Below are 20,499 nucleotides of genomic sequence, written 5' to 3' on the forward strand. Positions count from 1 at the left end.
GAATTAAAATACTTTACAACTTTATCACACTTTTAAGAATGGAGTCGACACGGCCTGACCTAGTTCTGTGCCCAGAGGTAATGGCCCCAAAATCTGGCACCCCTTTCGGTATTTATTTTTATATTGATGATTGAGCAAAGTTACAACTCCCGCGGGCCCTCTTTGCTCAGAAGCTCGTAGTCAACTCAGGGGAGAAGTGGCCTTGGGTCCTTATTTAAAGGCCCTTGGCCTTAAAATCAAAAGCAATTACCATGAAAAACTGCCAACTCAAAAGTTGCTGGCCCAAAAAAACAACCAGTGAGAATCGCGGAAATCCGTATAGCTTGCCACATGACATGTCACATGCACACTTCCCTTGCGCTACATGGACATGCTTCTGCTACAATCTAGCATGAGTCTTTAGCTTAGGATTGAGCATGGCACCTTTGTGAGCCTCTAGCAATACGTGCATGTCCAAGCTGAGCATAGCTGCATACCCTCTCTTGCACAGCATGAGCTGTAACAAATTGCTGACGTGTCAAAGCCTAAAGAATGGAGCCAACTTACAGATGTGGCCGAGGGGCCTAAACTGTGACAAAGTGATGACGCGGCTGCCCGAGAGTAGAAACCCTACCCTAATTTTTGCCAGAAACCCTAATTGTTGAAACCCTAACCCTAAAACCTGCAAACCCTAAAACTTGCAAACCCTAAAACTGCAAAAACCCTAACCCTAACCCTAACCCTAAGGGCAGTAGGGAGATTTCCGCGTTTTGCGCTGGCTGATGACGCGACAGGTTGTACGGATTTCCGTGATTTACGCTGGCAGCTTTTTGGCTTTGCTTTTGGACCAGAAACTTTTGAGTTTTAAAGGCTTTTTACTGTAATTGCTTTCCAGGCCAAGGGCCTTTAAATATGAGGCTAGGGCTCATTCTCTGGGATGCTTCCTGGAGAAGGTGCAGAGTCTGGAGTACCGGCTTGTACTTTGATGATGCAATATAAAGAAATACCGAAAAGGGTGCCAAGGTTTGGGGCCAATACTCTCTGGGGTGGAATTGCGCCACTCTGTGTCGCGTGTCATCTCTCTCTCTTTCAGTTCAGTTGTCATTGAAGTGCTAAAAGTCTGTTCAGTCTGTTCTTTTCTATTAGCAGGTGGTGCCCGTCTTGTGACAGTGGTATCAGAGCATAAGGCGTGTGCTTTTTGAAAGCATACCGGTCCTACAAAAGAGCAGAGCTTTTGAAATTTTATTTGAGGTATTTTCGCCGTCCAACCTGGACTTATTAGCCACTCCCACCTTTACTTCATCCCGCATTGGGCGCGCTCCGGTCTTCATTGTAGTGTCTTATAGGGCATAAGCCAATTAAGATCACTTGCAAGAGAAGGATCCAGATTTGTTTCAAGTCACTGTTTTTTCTCAGAAGCAGTGCCATACAGATGTTGATGTCTACAGCTACCAAGCAGCATACTCCAGGTACTTGGTAAGCTTTCAAGAAAAATAAATAAAAAATTGCCCGAAGTTATATGGTTTCTGACATCTTCCTTCGGAGTGCAACTTCTGGCAGAGTGGGGTATCCTGAAATGCTTGCCATGGAAACCCTAGCAGATTATAACTTGAAATTTCTCGACATCTCTCACTAGATGTCTCTTCACGAGCAGATGACCTTGGAAGTTCGGTGTGATTGCTATCTCTTGGGACTACCATCGCCGCCAAAGAAACACTCTCTGTCCAAAGAGGTGATGGACCATGATATGCTCGGCTACGACCTCATGGAAGGAACCTAACCCTAATTTTTTGTGCAGGTTTCAAGATGGAAAGTCAGTCGACTTTCTGAGCTCGATTGATATCAAGATTGCTTTTTAAGTTTGAGTTCTGTTTGATCTTGTTTGGTAATCTTGTTTGGAATTTGTTTGAAATGGATGGTATCTGTATTGAACCTATTTTGGTGCCGATTTGAATTGTTTGACTCTGGTTTGATACTGGTTTCAATGATTGGTGATTTTACTCCCGAGTGGAGAAGTGAGAAATGATGTTTGAGAATGCTTGTTCATACTCATGGCCCGGACCCTTGTGGTTATTTGCGGGGGAAGTATTGAATGATTGAAAAGTGTTGTTTTTACTCATGGCCCGGACCCTTGTGGTTATTTGCGAGGGAAGTATTGAATGATTGAAAAGTGCTGTTTTTTTCCTCATGGCTCGGACCCTTGTGGTTATTTACGGGGGAAGTATTGTTGTTGTGTCACAAGGCGGGCACCATGTGCCATAGAAAAGAACAGACTGAACAGACTTTTAGCACTTCAATAACAATTGAACTGAGAGAGAGAGAGAGAGAGAGAGAGAGAGAGAGAGAGAGAGAGACGACACGTGACACGGAGTGGCGGAATTCCACCCCAGAGAGTATTGGCCCCAAACCTTGGCGCCCCTTTCGGTATTTCTTTATATTACTGCTGATTCGCAAAGTACAACAGCCGGGGAGCACCTGCTTTGCAATCTGCGCGCTAAAAAGTGCGAGAGAGGGCCCCCAAGGCTCATATTTAAAGGCCCAAAGCCTAAAAGCATCAATATGAAAAGCTGACCCCAAAAAATCACTTTCCTAAGATTTCGGGATTTCTCTAAAAATCTGCCGCGAATTTCGGAACGTCCGTACAGGTGCCACATCATCATATTTTGATGTGCAAAATCTTTTGAGCGTGTTGTGCTTTATTTTTAATGCCTTTATGTCACTTGGGGCCCCATAAGTTGGTAGGACTTCTTCTTCTGTTACTTGTTCTTCTTAGGGTTTCTAGAATTAGGGTTTGCAGGTTTTAGGGTTTGGGTTTTCAGAATTAGGGTTTGCAGGTTTTAGGGTTAGGATTTCCAGAATTAGGGTTACAACAGTTAGGGTTTTTGGCAAAAATTAGGGGTAGGGTTTTTGTTCTCGGGCAGCCACGTCATCTGTAAGTTGGCTCCATTCTTTAGGCTTTGCAACGTCAGCAGTTTGTTACATCTTCCCTTCTTGAAAGAGAGTAATTGTCCGCGATTACAGCATATCTACAAAACAACTCAAGTTAGCTCAAAAAATTTCGAGCCGAGGGACATTCCGAGAGACAATCAGTTTGCTCTTTTTATTAAGGAGTTAGCTTCTCCCTTCTGCTCTTTTGATCAAGGAGTTAGCTTCTCCTTTCGGCTGTTTTGATCAAGGAGTTAGCTTCTCCTTTCGTCCAGATCGGAACTCTTGATATTCTAGCGTAGTAAAATTAGCCATCACACCCAGACCGTACTGATCTTCCGAGGGTGTCTTGATGCACTAAAATTACATACCCAGGCAATCTCATCCAATTAGGAATATTCAGTGGTTGGCTCATCACAATGCAACACAAATGCTTACATATGCATGTTACAAGACATAGAAACATAAAGCCGCCGATGAACACTCCTCCCGCATAACCTAACAAGGTCCGGGCCGGGAGATATTCAACGACTCCCTCATCACTCCTCCCGCATAACCTAAAAAGGTCCGGGCCGGGAGTTATAGAGGCCTTTTACAACCAAACGCCCCCGAGACCGCAGCCTGCGTCGTTTGGAGGTGTTGAGAGTAACCACTGCTCAGACTTCTTAATACTCCTCCCGCATAACCATCCAGGTCCGGGGTGGGAGTGACAACAATAATTATTTTACAAGCATACAACCAAACGCTCCCCAGGCATCGGCCTACGTCATTCGGAGGTTTTCAAACATACAACGAAACGCTCCCCAGGCATCGGCTTGCGTCGTTCCGAGGTTCAAACAATATCAAAACAGTATTTCTCAATTCTTCACCCAGGAGTAAAATCACCAATCATTGAAACCAGTATCAAACCAAAGTCAAACAATTTAAATTAGCACCAAAACAGGTTCAAAACAGATACCATCCATTTCAAACAAATTCCAAACAAGATCACCAAACAAGATCAAACAGAACTCAAACTTAAAAAGCAATCTCGACATCAGTTGAGCTCGAAAAGCCCTGACTTTCCATCCTGAAACCTGCACCAAAAATTAGGGTTAGGTTCATTCCATAAGGTCGTAGCCGAGCACAGCATGGTCCATCAGCTCTTGGACAAACAGTGTTTTCGTTGGTGGCGATGGTAGTCCCAAGATAGCAATCGCACTGGATCTCCAAGGTCATCTTCTCGTGAAGAGACATCTACTGAGAGATGTCGAGAAATTTCAAGTTATAATCTGCTAAGGTTTCCATGGCAAGCATTTCAGAATACCCCACTCTGCCAGAAGTTGCACTCTGAAGGAAGATGTCAGAAACTTTTTCTTGAAAGTTGGCTAAGTACTTGGAGTATGCTGCTTGGTAGCTGTAGACATCAACATCTGCATGGCACTGCTTCTGAGAAAAATAGTGGCTTGAAACAAATCTAGATCCTTCTCTTGCAAGTGATCTTACTTGGCTTATGCCCTATAAGACATGAGTGGTGAAGATTGGAGCGCACCCAATGCGCGATGAAGTATGGGTGGGAGTGCCTAATAAGTCTCGAATAAAGCTCTGTCTGCTCTTTTGTAGGACCGGTATGCTTTCAGAAAAGCACACGCCCGATGCTCTGATACCACTCTCACAAGGCGGGCACCACGTGCCAATAGAAAAGAACAGACTGAATAGACTTTTAGCACTTCAATAACAACTGAACTGAGAGAGAGAGAGAGAGAGAGAGAGAGAGAGAGAGAGAGAGAGAGAGAGAGAGAGAGAGAGAGAGAGAGAGAGAGAGACGACACGCGACACGGAGTAACGGAATTCCACCCCAGAGAGTATTGGCCTCAAACCTTGGCGCCCCTTTCGGTATTTCTTTATATTACTGTTGATTTGCAAAGTACAACAGCCGGGGAGCACCTGCTCTGCAATCTGCGCGCTAAAAAGTGCCAGAGAGGCCCCCCAAGGCTCATATTTAAAGGCCCAAAGCCTAAAAGCATCAAATATGAAAAGCTGACCCCAAAAAATCACTTTCCTAAAATTTCGGGATTTCCCTAAAAATCCGCCGCGAATTCTGAAACGTCCACACAGGTGCCACATCATCATATTTTGATGTGCAAAGTCTTTTGAGCGTGTTCTGCTTTATTTTTAATGCCTTTATGTCACTTGGGGTCCCATCGGAAGGGGTCCCCATAAGTTGGTAGGACTTCTTCTTCTGTTACTTGTTCTTCCTAGGGTTTCTAGAATTAGGGTTTGCAGGTTTTAGGGTTAGGGTTTTCAGAATTAGGGTTTCAGCAGTTAGGGTTTTTGACAGAAATTAGGGTTAGGGTTTCTGCTCTCGGGCAGCCACGTCATGTGTAAGTTGGCTCCATTCTTTAGGTTTTGACACATCAGCAGTTTGTTACATGTTGTGACTCCCGGCCCAAACCTGGATGGTTATGCGGGAGGAGTATTAAGAAGTCTAAGCAGTGGTTACTCTTAGCACCTCCAAACGACGCACGCTGCGGTCTGGAGGGCGTTTGGTTGTAAAAGGCCTTTGTATCTCCCGGCCCGGACCTTTTTAGGATATGCGGAAGGAGTGATGAGGGAGTCGTTGAATATCTCCCGGCCCGGACCTTATTAGGTTATTTGCGGGGGGAGTGTTCATCGGCAACTTTATGTTTCTATGTCTTGTAGTATGCATATGTGAGCATTTGTGTTGCATTGTGCTGTGCCAATTACTGGATATTCCTAATTGGATAGATTGCCTGGGTATGTAATTTTTTTAGTGCATCAAGACACTCGTGGAAGATCAGTACGGTTTGGGTGTGATGGCTATATTTTACTACTCCGGAATATCAAGAGTTCCGATCTGGACGAAAGGAGAAGCTAACTCCTTGATCAAAAGAGCAGAAAGGAGAAGCGAACCCCTTGATCAAAACAGTCGAAAGGAGAAGCTAACTCCTTGATCAAAAGAGCAGAAAGGAGAAGCTAACTCCTTAATAAAAAGAGCAAACTGATTATCCCTCGGAATGGCCCTCGGATTTTTTTTTTTGAGCTAACTTGAGTTGTTTTGCAGATATGCTGCAATCGCGGACGATTATTCCCTTTCAGGAAGGGGAGATGTAACAAACTGTTGACGTGTCAAAGCCTAAAGAATGGAGCCAACTTACGAATGTGGCCGAGGGGCCTAAACTGTCACAAAGTGATGACGCGGCTGCCCGAGAGTAGAAACCCTAACCCTAATTTCTGCAAGAAACCCTAACTGCTGAAATCCTAATTCTGAAAACCCTAACCCTAAAACCTGCAAACCCTAATTTTAGAAACCCTAACCCTAAAACCTGCAAACCCTAAAATTGCAAAAACCCTAACGCTAACCCTAAGGGCAGCAAGAGATTTTCACGTTTTGTGCTGGGCGATAACGTGGCAGGCTGTACGGATTTTCGTGATTTACGCTGGCAGCTTTTTGGCTTTGCTTTTGGACCAGAAGCTTTTGAATTTAAAAGGCTTTTTACTGTAACTGCTTTTCAGCCCAAGGGCCTTTAAATATGAGGCTAGGGCTCATTCTCTGGGATGCTTCCTGGAGAAGGTGTAGAGTCTGGAGTACCGGCTCGTACTTTGATGATGCAATATAAAGAAATACCGAAAGGGGCGCCAAGGTTTGGGGCCAATATTCTCTGGGGTGGAATTCCGCCACTCCGTGTCGCATGTCGTCTCTCTCTCTCTCTCTCTCTCTCTCTCTCTCTCTCTCTCTCTCTCGGTTCAGTTGTCATTGAAGTGCTAAAAGTCTGTTCAGTCTGTTCTTTTCTATTGGCACGTGGTGCCCGTCTTATGACATGAGCATTTTGTACCATGTAGGAATTTGTGCCGCGTGAACCACCTTTTAGTCGGTCACTTAAATTAATAAGTGACTTTAGCCAATTAATGGAATCGTGGGGTTTCCTTTATGCTTGCTCGACCCAGCCTCAGGCATCTATAAAGGCAACCCTTGAACGCTCAAGATAGCAAATGAATGCAGAGACACAAGGAGGCAGGCACCCGATTGGCTCAAGAGCTCTAGCGTTTTTTCAGATTCAGCCCAGCGTATTCAGCAGCAGAAGACCAGCGTTTTCAGCCCATAAAACCAGCGTTTTCAGATCCCTTACCGGTTGCAGAACTTTGCCGCATCGACCATCAGCACCTAGATCAGCCTAGCGTTTTTGGTTTTAGCCCAAAGGCAGCATGTGCTTTGCAGATTTAGCCCGGATCAGCTAGCGTTTTTGCATTTCAGCTTGGCATGCATTGGCGGTGGCAGATCCTTGCCGCAGTACAGCCGCAGATTGCACATCTCAAGCAGAAGTACCTAGTGTTTTCAGATTTCAGCCTATCATTGACATGCAATTTTCTTCTGAGGTATCGTAGAAAGCTGTCTAAGATTGGCCCGTTTTGGCATTAAAGTCTCTTAGAAGAATGACATCTCCATCCCTAGAGAACTCCCATATGTCCTCATTCAATATCATGTAGGGTGACTGCCCCTTGGGCGATGCATAATGAGATGTGCTGGGAGGCAACTAGCATATCGCAATGTAGTGTGGCCTCCTTGTCTACGCTCTCACTTTGACCCACATATATGTGGCTGCTCATCTCTCCAAACAATACGAAAGCTCTTCCCTGAGTAGGATTGCCACACCTCTTGACCCACGTCCTCATATATATATATATATATATATATATATATATATATAGAGAGAGAGAGAGAGAGAGAGAGAGAGAGAGAGAGAGAGAGAGATAGATAGATAGATAGATACTTTTTACGTGTGTTAGAGGCCGAAGTCGGCCTATGAGACAAATCAAATATACATGTGTGTCCTCCATCTATCGGGAAAGGACAAAAGTACAAAGTAAAAAAATATGGTATTGTGGGAGGGGGTGATCCATGGGAAAGCTAAAAGCTGAAAGCTAAGGCAGACACAAATAAGGCTAAGTTCCACTAATATTCATTCAATAAGATATTTGCAAGCTATGGGGTTCCATTGTGCCCTTATTTTCTTGTATATATGGTATGTGGAGTTAATCATGCTTCGCCATTCTCCTTACGTGTTGCATCCTTCACTTTCACAAGCTACTATCATCGTTGCTTTATGTGTTGCAAACAGCTTCCAAGTTATTTTATTTTTGACTAGGCTCCATGGTGCTATGCTTTAATAGGTTCCGGTGGTTGTGCATAAAGAGAATGATAGAGCAATTGCATGGAGCAGAATCTTCAGCAAGAACACAACAGAAGAAGTCATACCTGTGATGACTGCTTGGCAGCTTAATGAACGCATGTAAGTAAGAGATCTCTGGTGTCATCAAGACCTCATGATGGGAATCAACATCCATCTGAATTTGTACAATTACAATATAACAATGTGAAGTAGATTGAATTTGATGTAAAATTTAATTTAGTTGTCTGTCTTGAACTTTGCATCCAAGAAATTTATTCCAAAATTGTCCATCCAAAAGCAGGTTGAATAGTATCCCTAGACTCAAGGTTGAATATTGGCCTTGGAGCTGGTACATATCCATGGAATTGGTCTGCTTTGTTGATAATTAGTAATGTTGAAAGAAGACCATACTGGTAGGGACATACTGGTGGCTTCTATTGTTTATCACGAAGAATCTTCACGGATGCCTTCTCTCCCCCTCTTCTCCTTTGGGGATTTCAATCTAAAAATTATAATATGACGGCTCGAACCGTGAGCGAGGATGAAGTAACTTATCGTTGTTTTTGTAGCCAGTGGCACATACATCCAGTTGCGATTTGCTGTGCTCTGTACACATAGAAAAAAAGATTACTCTCGCTCTTTTGTGTGCCTGCACAACTCATCCCCAATGTCTATAAGCGCTGCCGCTGCAGCATGCATGCTCCCCCCAACCCACCTGGGCTTCTCTGGACTTCCCTCCCTGCATGCCGACCAAATCTTTTTCCTCACTTTTCCCTTTCTTTGTTAACTCAAGACGGATCCATGTTAGATTCCCACTAATACAGGATTTTGCAAAATCGTGAGCACATACTGGTGCTGCTTGAGTTCACCAAGCCCATCATGATTAGTAGTGGCTCAGACAAACTGTAATTTTACCACAAATCCATCAGCTGAATTAGCAAAATAACCATTAACTGAAGTACCACAAATGTAATTACACATTATTTATTTAATAATTACAGAACCATGAGCTTGGTTAACAAAAGAGTTTGTCAGCTAGAATGACTAAAGCATTGGATGAAAAGCTGACAAAAAGCTTCGGGAGCTTCTGGCAAGCGCGCACACATATTTTGTTGGTGCAAAGTAGAGAGTGACTGCTCGTGCGACAAATCATGCTTTGGCTTAAAGGTACCTAGCCTTCTGCAAAATACAAAAACTTCCAGAGGCAGATCTGATATAACAATGAGATTTGACTTGATGTGGGCTGCGTATGGCCACCAAGTCGAGGATTTGGGGCTGATTTGCACACCCGATGTGAGCAGAGTCTTTGGCTGGATGCTTTCTGCAAAAGCATAGATCTGGCTGGAAGAGAGATGGCTGAAAACCAGCAGAAATAGAAGTAAGATGATAGGGAATCATGGAGATGCTGGCTGAAAATGGCAGCAAAGATGGTGCCTTGGATGTGCTGGGAGAAGGCTGAGATGGCTGCTGCAATAATGCCAGAGAAAAGGGTCGATGAGGGTGATGGGGTGGCTGAAAAGGTGAGCAGCAAGTGAAGGCAAAAATGCCAGAGTTGTGCCTCCAAGCTCTGCAACTGATGGGAGCGCTGTAAGGTGCAGCGGAAGTGAATGTTGAACTTTGCTCAAGATGAGTACTCAGAACTGTGCTCAAGGGTTCCTTTTACTTACGTAAGGGAGAGCCTTCCGTTCCTTTAGTGAGAGAGTGCAATGGACACAAACAAAGTGGATAAACACTGTGAATGAAGGTGCTGAGACTGAGAGGTAGAGAGAGAAGAATACGACACCCAGAATGATGTCAAAACCTCCTCCGAAGGCCCCACTCTCTATGGCGAGAGCGGTCTACTTATGATTGCACAAATCTCTACAATGCTTGGACTTGCCGACGATGTCGACGACGACGAGACGGGCTCAAATCTAAAAATGCTAAGGGCTGAAATCTGCAAATCTTTATCTGCTGAATTATGTTGATGACAATGTTGATGCGACGATGACGCGCTGAAAACACAAATGCTGAAATCTGCGTTTTCCGAGCTGAATCTGCGAACTTCGCGGGGTCTGATTGTGCGGGAGGATCCGCTCCGGGAAGGTGAGATCTGCGAGGTTTCGGGGTTCTACTGTGGAAACTGACTGTTGAAAACTGAAAACGCTGAGTCTAGGGCTGATTCTGTCGCAAAGATCTGCAAAAACATTGAGGTGTCTTGCAGATGCAAAAACGCTAGGGCTGAAAATCTTCTGCTGCGGAATCTGCTAACTGCTGTAGAATTTGCTAATGCTAGGGGATCTGCTGTCTTTTGTTGTCACCGGGAATCTGCAAATGCAAAATCACCAAGATTGGTCTGTCTTGCTGAAAACGCTAGGTTGCTGTGGGGGGTTCTGTTGAGAAGGTGCGTGTTGAGCAAGTGCTCCTGCTGTCTCTTCTCTAGAAAGTGCTAGCGCTAGGTTTCTATATTTACAAACTTAGCAAAATTGCCCTACCTAGTTTCCAACAAAAGTCACTTAAAAATAATAAGTGAAAAATAGGGAAAATAGGTTCTGTGCATTGGAAAATGCTCCTGATGGATTCTGATGGATTTTGATGTTAATGTTGTGTGCAACCAGAGGATATGCATCTAATCTAAGTGTCTGGACATGCACGGTCTGCAAACAGACTCACAAAAGTGCCAGATCACTTCCTATTTCAGACTGACTTGATTGAACTGAACCCTGGTCATGCTGTAGCTTGTCCACGGACACATAGGGTTGGATGTGTCACGTGACAAGCGCTAGCGCTGACGGAAAGGGGTTGCTTTTATACCAATTATGTCACCTTGAATTCAGAAGGTTGGTGTAATGGGAGGGCACCACGTGCCAACAGAAAAGAAGTGACTGAATAGACTTTAGATGCTCAAAAAACAACTAAACTGAAAGAAAAACACGGCACATGAGATACGGACTGGCGGAGTTTCGTGTAACGAGAGGGCACCACGTGCCAACGGAGAAGAGTAGATTGAACAAACTTTAGATGTTTCAAAACAATTGAACTGAAAGAGAAACACTACACATGAGACACAGAGTGGCGGAGCTCCACCCCATGAGAGCATTGGCCCCAAACCTTGGCGCCTCTTTCGGTATTTCTTTATATTGCTTCTACTCATTACAACACTTGTGGCTCTGCATCTGCACATGGTAGAATGCCAAGGAGAGAGCCCACAGCTCATATTTAAAGGCCCCAGGCCCTCTAAAAGTAGTTTACATGAAAAGCATCAAACCCAAAAGCATCTGCTCCAAAAGCTGCCAATGCAAAATACGAAAATCCTTACAGTTGCCACATCAGTAGTGTAAAACCTGGGCGTTCCTACAGTGCCACGTCAGCATGTCAACCCATACAACAGATTGCCACATCATCAGTTTGTACGTAGGGTCATTTGTGTGTGTGTGTGTGTGTGTGTGTGTTTGACTCTTTTAATTTAGGCCCATCGGATGGGACCTTGCAAGTTAGGTTGGGTTAGGATTTTTTTAATCTTAACCTCTTGTGACTTTTAGGCCCCTTTGGCGAGGACCTGGAATTTGGTGGGAACTTCTTCTTCTTCTGCTGCTTCTAGGGTTCAAGCCCCTCGGTCGGGATCTGCATGTTGGCTAGGGTTAGGCTCAGGGAGCTCTAACCCGTTAGGTCTTCAGTGGCCTGACATGCTAGCAGTTTGTGACATCTACTCTTCTTGATAGAAGAGTAATCATCTGTGATTACATACCTACAAAACAACTCAAGATAGCTCAAAAATATATGAGCGTCAATCTCGACGGTCATACAGTTTTCTCATTCCATATCGGAGCTCTTGATATTTTGGCGTAGCAAAATCAGCTGTTACACCCAGACCGCTCTCTCTAATCTGTAACGGGTGTCCTGATGCACTAAAATTACATACCAAGGCAATCTCACCCAATTAGGAATATTCAGCGGTTGGCACATCATAATGCAACTTAGATGCTTACATATGCACGTTTCAAGACACAACTGCCAAAAGTTACCAATGAATCATCAGGTTGAATCTGGTGCTATACGGACTGTACAACACTCCACTCCTTTGTTACAGATTGCCTATATTAAATAAAGTCAAATAATTTTTCTTTGAGATGTTAGAGTACTGACGAGTTGACAGTATTTGGCGGAATGACTTTATAGATTGTGCACTGAATTGGAAATTTCCTTTAATGAATTGAAAACATGCGCTCTTTCATGTGTGTTTTGTTAGAGACATGTAGAGAAAGATGAAATGTATGCAGCATTTTGTCTGATGAATGATTTGAATTTAGTACATCTAGACATCTGTAAGAGATCAGCTAGATCCGGATGTGTTGGCTAAGTGAACTAGATGTGAACTAAAAGAGATTCTAGTGCATCAAGATGTCTATATGGATGAGATGACTGGATGCTCTTGTGAGTGCATCAAGAGTTCCGTAAGGATGAGATGGCTGCACAGTGATCTAGGTGCATCAAGAGTTCTGAACAGAATGAGATGGCTAGATTGAATGATTGAAACACGATGTTCAATGTGAACTAAGTGTCTGATTTTGTGAATTGCATGCTATGTCCATGTATTGTCTTGTGGGATTGTCATGGGTACGTTTTGCTTGGTTGAAATGTGAATTGAAAGGATATGAATTTGATAGTAACAAGATTTAAGATCTAGACATCCGTGAAAGATTAGCATGGTCTGGATGTGATTGCGAAATGGTTACAATGATCAGGATTTGTAGACCCTCGACAACAATGTGATTGACGTTGTTCGCGTGCAAACGAGAAAGAAAATGATTGCCCCTATAGCCCTGCACGAGCTACACTGTCGGAACGAAGAACTATTGCACGACCAAAAAAACCTGTAGTAAACACTTGAAGAGATCTATAAAAAACACTCCAAGCATGGAACACACTCAAAATCAGGAGAAACAAAGGACATCATGACGAAGCTCCTCTCATGGAGATGTCCTAGAGTATCCATAGGCAAAAATCAGAGAAGAAACGAAGAAGTTATGGCCCGCTCGAACATGAAGGTGTCCTTTTTCTTGCTAAAAAACGAGCTCTCTGGAAGTTTTTGCAGGTCTGCAGAGAATTGCAGCTATTAAAAAGAAATTTTTTTGGCTCTTATCCCAAGGGATTTTCTCTCTCCTCTTAGCCGACATGGTTCTCTCCTTGGGCACCTTCTACTTGGTCCAATTTTGGCCTTTTTTGGGTGAAAAATGACATGTCGGTGACGCTTTGACCAAGGAATGGGATAGAGGCAAGTGTCCGAGGACCAAAAAAAGTGGCCAGGCGTCTGGGCAGCTGGTGTGGACTAAAAATTTCGCCATCCCCTTCCCCATGAGCCCACAAGCCCCCGTAGCCAAGCCTTGAGAGAGCTCCTCTCACCTTTAATACACCATAATGGGCTCCCAAAGTGCCCTATGTACCTCCACTTTCCCTTTTCCTCTTCCCATGTGGGATTATTCCATGCCACATGGCAACTCTCCCCAAGCTTCCCAACTTCCCCAAAAATTCTCAACTTCTTCCAAAGCATGAGAGGACTTCTCGGACAATTTTCCTCGAGGCATACCTTGCTGCTCCAGTCACCGAATGACGCACCATAACACACGGCTTGAAGCCCATCACCTCGGCTATCTCCAGAAATATAAAACTTCAGCATTTCTAATCTTAGACCCCCAAGTTGGCCTAGTTGCCCTTCTCACATGCACCTGCAATTACCTTCTAAGTTGAGATCGCCCACTTCGGATGCTCATAACTCATGATGTACAAGTCCGATTCACAAGCTATAAAGCACGGCTGAAAATACTTATTAAAAACCATATTTTGGAGTTTCGAACAACCCAAAACATCAGCATTTAAGCTTGGCAAAATCACACCTTTGTACATGAATTTTTACAGAGCCACTTCCAAAACTCGTAGGGCTATGTACACATATATACATGAGGCTAGTGGGCAAGCTTTTTAGCATGAATTAGTGACTTTATGGTCATCCAAAAAATGCCTGACATAGCTTGCCAACGCCCCCTAGCCTGCTTAGTCATTCATGACAAGCAGAGGTTCCTAAGGTGAACAATTGTTGCATTTCATCCCCAGAAGCCTCATCTACATCCTCAAATGTCTCCACATTGTCTCCCTCCATTGATAACATCTCATCTGTCACAATTGTCATCAAACGCGCCAGATACTTCTTCAATCTATAACCATTAACACGATATTTATGATGTGCACCACTCAAATCTGCCAATTGATATGTGCCATTTTCAAATTTGTTTACAACAGTAAAAGGACCTTCCCATTTGATTTGGAACTTCCTCTAAAAGGTATTATCCAACTTACCATTGTATCGCAACACCAAATCACCCTTTTCAATTTTCTTGTCCTCCAAGCATTCATTGGATTTTAGCTGAACCTTCTTTGATACTTCCTCATAGTAGCTCAAAGCTAAAACTCTGTTCAATTGCAAACATCGTAAATCCAACAACCTTTTCTGCCAGGCATTTGCTTGCTCTTCATATCCCAATGCCAATAACTTGAATGCAAGAATCTCCACTTCAATTGGCAATAAAGCTTCCTTGCCATAAACCAACTGATAAGGAGAAAATCCTGTGCTCGTTTTGATAGTAGTTCTGTAGGCCCATAATGCACAAGGCAACTCTGAATCCCAAGTCTTCCCATGTGTTTGTGTCATCTTTGTTAAGATCTTTACCAACTCTCCATTGAATCTCTCATTGAGACCATTACATTGTGGATAATAAGGAGAACTATACCTATGTTGTATATTGAGCTTCTCGCATAAGAAATCAAACAACTCTCCTCTAAATCCTGGTCCTCTATCAGAAAGTAGCTCTAGGGGTACACCAAATTTGCAGCATATATGCTTGTAAACAAATTTTCCCATCTCTTTACTGGTAACCTGTTTGACAGCTTTGGCTTCTGCCCATCGTGACAAGTAATCCACTGTTGTCAAAATGTAAGCATTTCTTTTGCTAGTCATAGGTAAGGGTCCAATAGCATCAAGACCCCATTTTTCAAACACATCAAAAGCTAGAATTGTATGTCGCAATTCGGGCTTTAAAATTCTCTTTCCCATCTCCTGGCAAGGCAAACACGACTTGCACCAATGAGTAACATCCCGCTGAATGCTTGGCCATAAATAGCCTTCTTGCAAGATTTTATGTAACATAATCTTCATGGCAAAATGGCCTCCACAAGATCCCTCATGATTTTCTTCCAAAATCTTGTAAATTTCCTCTTTCCAGGGCACAGGACGCAAAACCAAATCACTTCCTTTCATGTAAAGCACATCATCAAGCATTTTGTATTTCTTGGCTTTTCTTATAAACACATACTTTTTGGAGGATTGTAAACCTTCAAGTAGAATTTCTGTCAACAGGATATCCATCTCCTTTGATAAGACTTCTCTTCCATGATATAAAGGGACATTTGCCTTCAATACAAACACACAAGTGATTGGTTCTTGGGCAGCATCATGAGCTTCTTCATTTTGAGACCTCTCAATATGCTGCAAACTCCATGCTTCGAACTTTTTAAGCAATGATTTCACCTTGAAGCATAAATTCCTCAGTTTGAGATTCTTATTCTTCCATACTCCCAATACTTGCTTTACGACCAACAAGGCATCTCCTTTGATCTGTAAGCATCTAATTCCCAACTGTAAGCAAATGTACAAACCACCTTCAAGGGTCATGTATTTTGCTTCATTGTTACTCTTTGCATCAAGTTTCAGCTCTTGTTTTCTTACAAGCTTCCCTTGTGCATCATATATGACAATGCCTCCTGAAGCATAACAGGTGAGGCATCAGAGATGGCAAGAGTTTCGATTTTCTTTTTTCGCACTACTTCCTCTTTAACCAAAACAGGAGTATCTTTATAAGTGAGTAAATCTGCCAAGGTAGCTCGAGTACTCTCTTCCACCAAAAAGGTGAATTGAAACTCTTGAAGTTCAATAACCCATTTTATCACTGTTTTTGATATGTTTGAATTATTGAACAGTTGGGGAAGCAATGAATAACTCGTAAGAAAGGTGAATGACTTTTGCAGCAAGTAGTGTCTGAATCGCCTGCAAGCATAAACCATACTGGTCATCACCAATTCAATTTCAGAAAAATCTCTATGAGGAGTCTTTACTTTGCTAGCATAATGAACATGCTTCATATAATTCTTTTTCTTTTTGCAACAACATGGCCCCAATGGCATCATCTCCCACTAATGGGTTAACATAAAACTCCTTTTTCCAGTCAGGAGCTTGCATAATAGGTAACATACTCAAAACCTCTTTAACTTTGTCAAAAACATCATCACAATCACAAGACCATTCCAGGGGATCATTCTTAACTGTTTGCTGCAATGGATACAATACATGTGATGCCAAAGATATGAAACGAAACAGATATTTAACCTTCTTTATGAAAGTGGCCAACTGTTTGGTATCTTTTGGAGATGACAGCAACAACAAAGCCTCCACTTTCTCTAGATCTGCTTCAATTCCATTTTCTGAAATCACATGTCCAAGAAGCTTTACCCTTGGCTGTGCCAAATGACATTTTTTAGGATTGAGCTGGCCCTCGCATTCATCATACCTTGCAAAAGTCATTTCAAGCTTTTGAACATGCTCTTTTCTTGAAGTGTATACACAAAAATCATCTATAAACCCTTCGACAAACTTCCCAAGGAACGAGGTAAGAACCCAATCCACTTTCCTTTCAAAAGCTCCAGGCCCATTTGTCAACCCAAAAGGAAGGCAACAAAAGAAGAAACAACCCCGTGGCGTGATAAAAGTAGTCTTTTTCTGGTCTTCAAAAGCAAGGATAAGCTGAAAATATCCTGAATAACCATCACAGACACTGTATCTTTCAAAACCAGCCACTCTTTATCTTTCTTGGTCACTGCATTGAATGGCTTGTAATCAACACAAACTCTCGAACGTCCATCTTTCTTTGGAGTGACCACTACAGGGCTCATCCATTCAGCATTATCAGCTGGCACAATGAACCCTGCATCCAATAGTTTATCCACTTCTTCTTTCATCTATTCTTTAGCCATCCTTCTTAATTTCTACCGTATTGGCTTGGCCCCTTCAACTAGCTCGATCTTCACAGGATCCCCAACAAAACCCCTTATTTCCTGGTATGAAGTGATGAAGAGATTTGGAAACCTGTCCAAGTACTCCCTTCTTTCTCCTTGTGTCAAATCAATACTCAACATATTTGAATTAACTCTTTCTTCACTCCCTTCTTTCTCCTTGTGTCAAATCAATACTCAACATATTTGCTACGAGTTCTCTCCGCCGTTCCCAGCATGCGGTGCATCAATTAGGTGGCCATGGTGATGCCTACGCGTGGCTCTTGCCCGATGGTACGCGGCCCTTGCCCGACCATGTAACATGGCTAATATTTGGAAGGGATAAGCACCTCACCCTGTGGGCCCTATGGTGTGTCGAAAAAAAAATAAAAAATTCTTTCTTCACTAGCAATTCCTGTTTTGGTTGCATCAACTCTTCCAGTTGCTTTAAACGGCTTGAAGCATTTATATTCCCCGATAATTGCAGCACTTCACTAACTTCTCTCTATTCCTTGTCCAACAACAAAAATGACACTTCACCCTCATCACTGGAACTCGAAGGAGTGCTACTTTCTGAGTCTTCAGAACTATCATCGCTGGTAGTTTCAGATTCATCATTCTCTCACATCTTCAAGTGCCGTAAGTTGTTTGGTAGTTATATCAAACACTCTCTTTTCACCCTTCTTGCCATGCACACCGATTGTGCCCTTGCCCCAATCTTGCACGGCACCAACAGCTCTCAACCAAGGTCGTCCCAGAATGAGAGGAAAAGCTCCCAGACCAGTTGGTATAACATGAAAGTTTACCATAACCTTCATGTTAAATACTTCGACTTCCAAAAGTCGAGCTAAAAAGACCCGTCACCTTCGAGGAGGAAGTCGCTATCGCCAGAGAGAAAGAATGGAAGGCTCAAAGCGGTCCCTGTACAAAATAATGGTTGGCCAAAAGGAGGAGAATCAAGCAGAAGCTGGAGGCCAACCTGTTCAAAGGGTTGCTAATACCGAATAGTTACAACGAAATATACAAGACATGATGACCATGATGCAAGAGTTGCGACTTAGTGTTCTTGGAGGAGGTGGTCGTGGTTGTGGACGTGGTAGAGGAATGGCTCAAGCATGTGAAGCTCAGCCAAATGCGAATGCTGGTCGTGGACACGGCAGTTTTGAGCCGCAGAGGAGCTTCATCCCCACTTGTTATAATTGCGGTGAACTTGGTCATATTAGCACTTATTGTTCAAAGGAAGCAAGGATGGGAGGTGATATGTTTCCACTTCTTCAGCAGATTCCTAACAGGGCTAATGATTATGCGTTGGATATACGGGGAGATCAAGGTACTGAACGGGAAAATCAAGCCTCAATCTCTGGTGGTCATGTGGATATTCTGCGGGTTGTAAAGAAAGACACAGATGTGTTGCCAGTAGGCAAAAGAGAGAGGGAAGGCTAGCAGAAAGAAAGGGAAGGAGGAGGGTGAAGATGCGGAAGCCAGATGGAAGAGAAAACCTCGTAGACGTTTTGAAGTGGCAAATTTGCCTTTGGAAGAAGGCCAAACAGCTTATAGTTTAAAGGAAGACCTGATTGGGAGGAAAGTAGATTGTACTTTTGGGCAGTTGATGAATATGGTGCCCAAACTTAAAAGGCAGTGGAAGTCATTAGTGAATTTAGAGAAAGAGCCGAAGCATGGACAAGTCAGAGTGTTGTTTCTGGGAGAGTTACCCGACATCTGTCCTGTGGTGAACGATTGGCACAAAGGTGTGGGCATGGGAGAAGCCTACATTGATGGAGGTGCTCAAGTTTGTGTGATCACACAGTCATGTGTCGAGAGACTGGGTCTCATTACATGCAGAAGCTCTGGGTTTCAGATTCGACTAGCAAACCATGCTATGCTTTGAATGTTTTCAAACAAGGCATAATGAAATTTCATGTCCTCAAAGAACAGATACATCCTCAGATACATGTCTTCTTTGGACCAAGGCTCGAGAGCCAAGATCGCTTCTTCTTGAATGATCGAATTGTCTTGTGGGGGTTCTTTGGACCTCGACTCGAAAGCCAAGATCGGATCTTCGTGATTGATCGAATCTACAACGATGTTAGCTTCGCTAGGAAAAGCATCCACAAACACATCATCCTTGTGAACAATCACATCTTCTTCATGCAGCTCATCATGCTTGTGAGAAATCACATCTTGATCATGCAAATCATCATGCTTGTCATTGGCATCCAAATCATCATGCTTAGCAATATCATCCAAATCATCATGCTTATCTTTGTCATCTAAATCATCATGCTTGTCATTCAAATCATCATGCTTATCATGGTCAATCAAATCATCATCATGCTTTACACAATCATGCAAATCCTGTGTATCATGCTTTGGAGAAGAAGAGACTGAGGGAGTCTTCTTTTCCCGATTTTGGTGCATCTGTGCCTGAGCTTGAGAAAAGAGTCGCAAGCGCTCTTCCCTTCTTGCTTTGATCTCGCGATCAAATTCTGCTTGTCTTGCTTTGTTCGCTGCTTGTCTTTCTGCTTCGGCTTCTGCGTGTATGCGTTCCATTTCTTTGAATTCACGATCAAATTTGGCTTGTCGTTCTTTGGCTTTCAAGCGTGCTTGCTCGTACTCACGCGCTATGGCTGCCATTCTTGCGGCATTTCTTGCTTTGCGTTGTAAAGTCTGTTCCATAAACAACAGCTTCAACTCCTCCATTGAAGTTAGTGCAATCGTTGTCGTAGATTGGGAAGGGTCGGAAAAACCTCCTGGTGGGGAAATTCTTCTTCACCTCTCACATGCTCATCACCTGTATGCGAAGTATCCATTCCGCTTCGGGTGAAGACCATGCACTATGATCTTGGGGTCTTAAGCTCGCGAGGAACTTGGGTTCTTGAGGGTCTTGAGGTTCTTGAGATCCTTGATCCGTGAGAATCTAGGGTTCTTGAGGTTCTTGAGTCTTGAGGGTCTTGGGTTCTTGGGGTGCTTTAGGTTTTCTTTCGCTTGCAAATCGCGTTTGAGAAGGATCTTCTCTTCACCCGAGTTCTACCCTTTTCTGCGGGTGCACCCCTTGGCGGCCTTGCGCTCACACCAAGGTTGCTTTTTCCCACCTCACGTCGATTGGCCGGCCGCTCTCAATGAGTGAAAAGAGACACAAGGGGAGGCTGGACAAGCCCTTCTTTCTTGGGATTCCTGTCACTCTTCAACAAAACACGATTAGGAATCGCCAGGCCCAAGTAAACTTGGGTTCGTGCGATCACAACAAGCAAAAAAATTCTTGTGGTTCTTTCCTTGAGTAATGCAGAACACTTCCAAAGCTCTGATACCAATGTTAGGTGCAGCGGAATGAATGTTGTATTTTCTC

At 43.4% G+C, this 20,499-nt stretch overlaps 1 protein-coding gene across 4 annotated transcripts in view; it reads left to right on the forward strand.

Moving 5' to 3' along the window:
- LOC147452923 (2,3-bisphosphoglycerate-dependent phosphoglycerate mutase 1-like) overlaps nucleotides 1-20,499 on the forward strand; it is a 66,823-nt gene that overhangs the window by 35,924 nt on the left and 10,400 nt on the right. For all 4 annotated transcript variants that reach the window (XM_086518473.1, XM_086518476.1, XM_086518474.1 and 1 more), the window contains exon 4: nucleotides 8,077-8,195. In XM_086518473.1, coding sequence (XP_086374599.1) covers nucleotides 8,077-8,195 — 119 coding nt within the window. The remainder of the gene's footprint in view (nucleotides 1-8,076; nucleotides 8,196-20,499) is intronic.

The sequence above is a fragment of the Adiantum capillus-veneris genome, chromosome 8 (assembly GCF_014529385.1).
Source record: "Adiantum capillus-veneris isolate H3 chromosome 8, ASM1452938v2, whole genome shotgun sequence".
In the NCBI taxonomy this organism is placed as follows: domain Eukaryota; kingdom Viridiplantae; phylum Streptophyta; class Polypodiopsida; order Polypodiales; family Pteridaceae; genus Adiantum; species Adiantum capillus-veneris.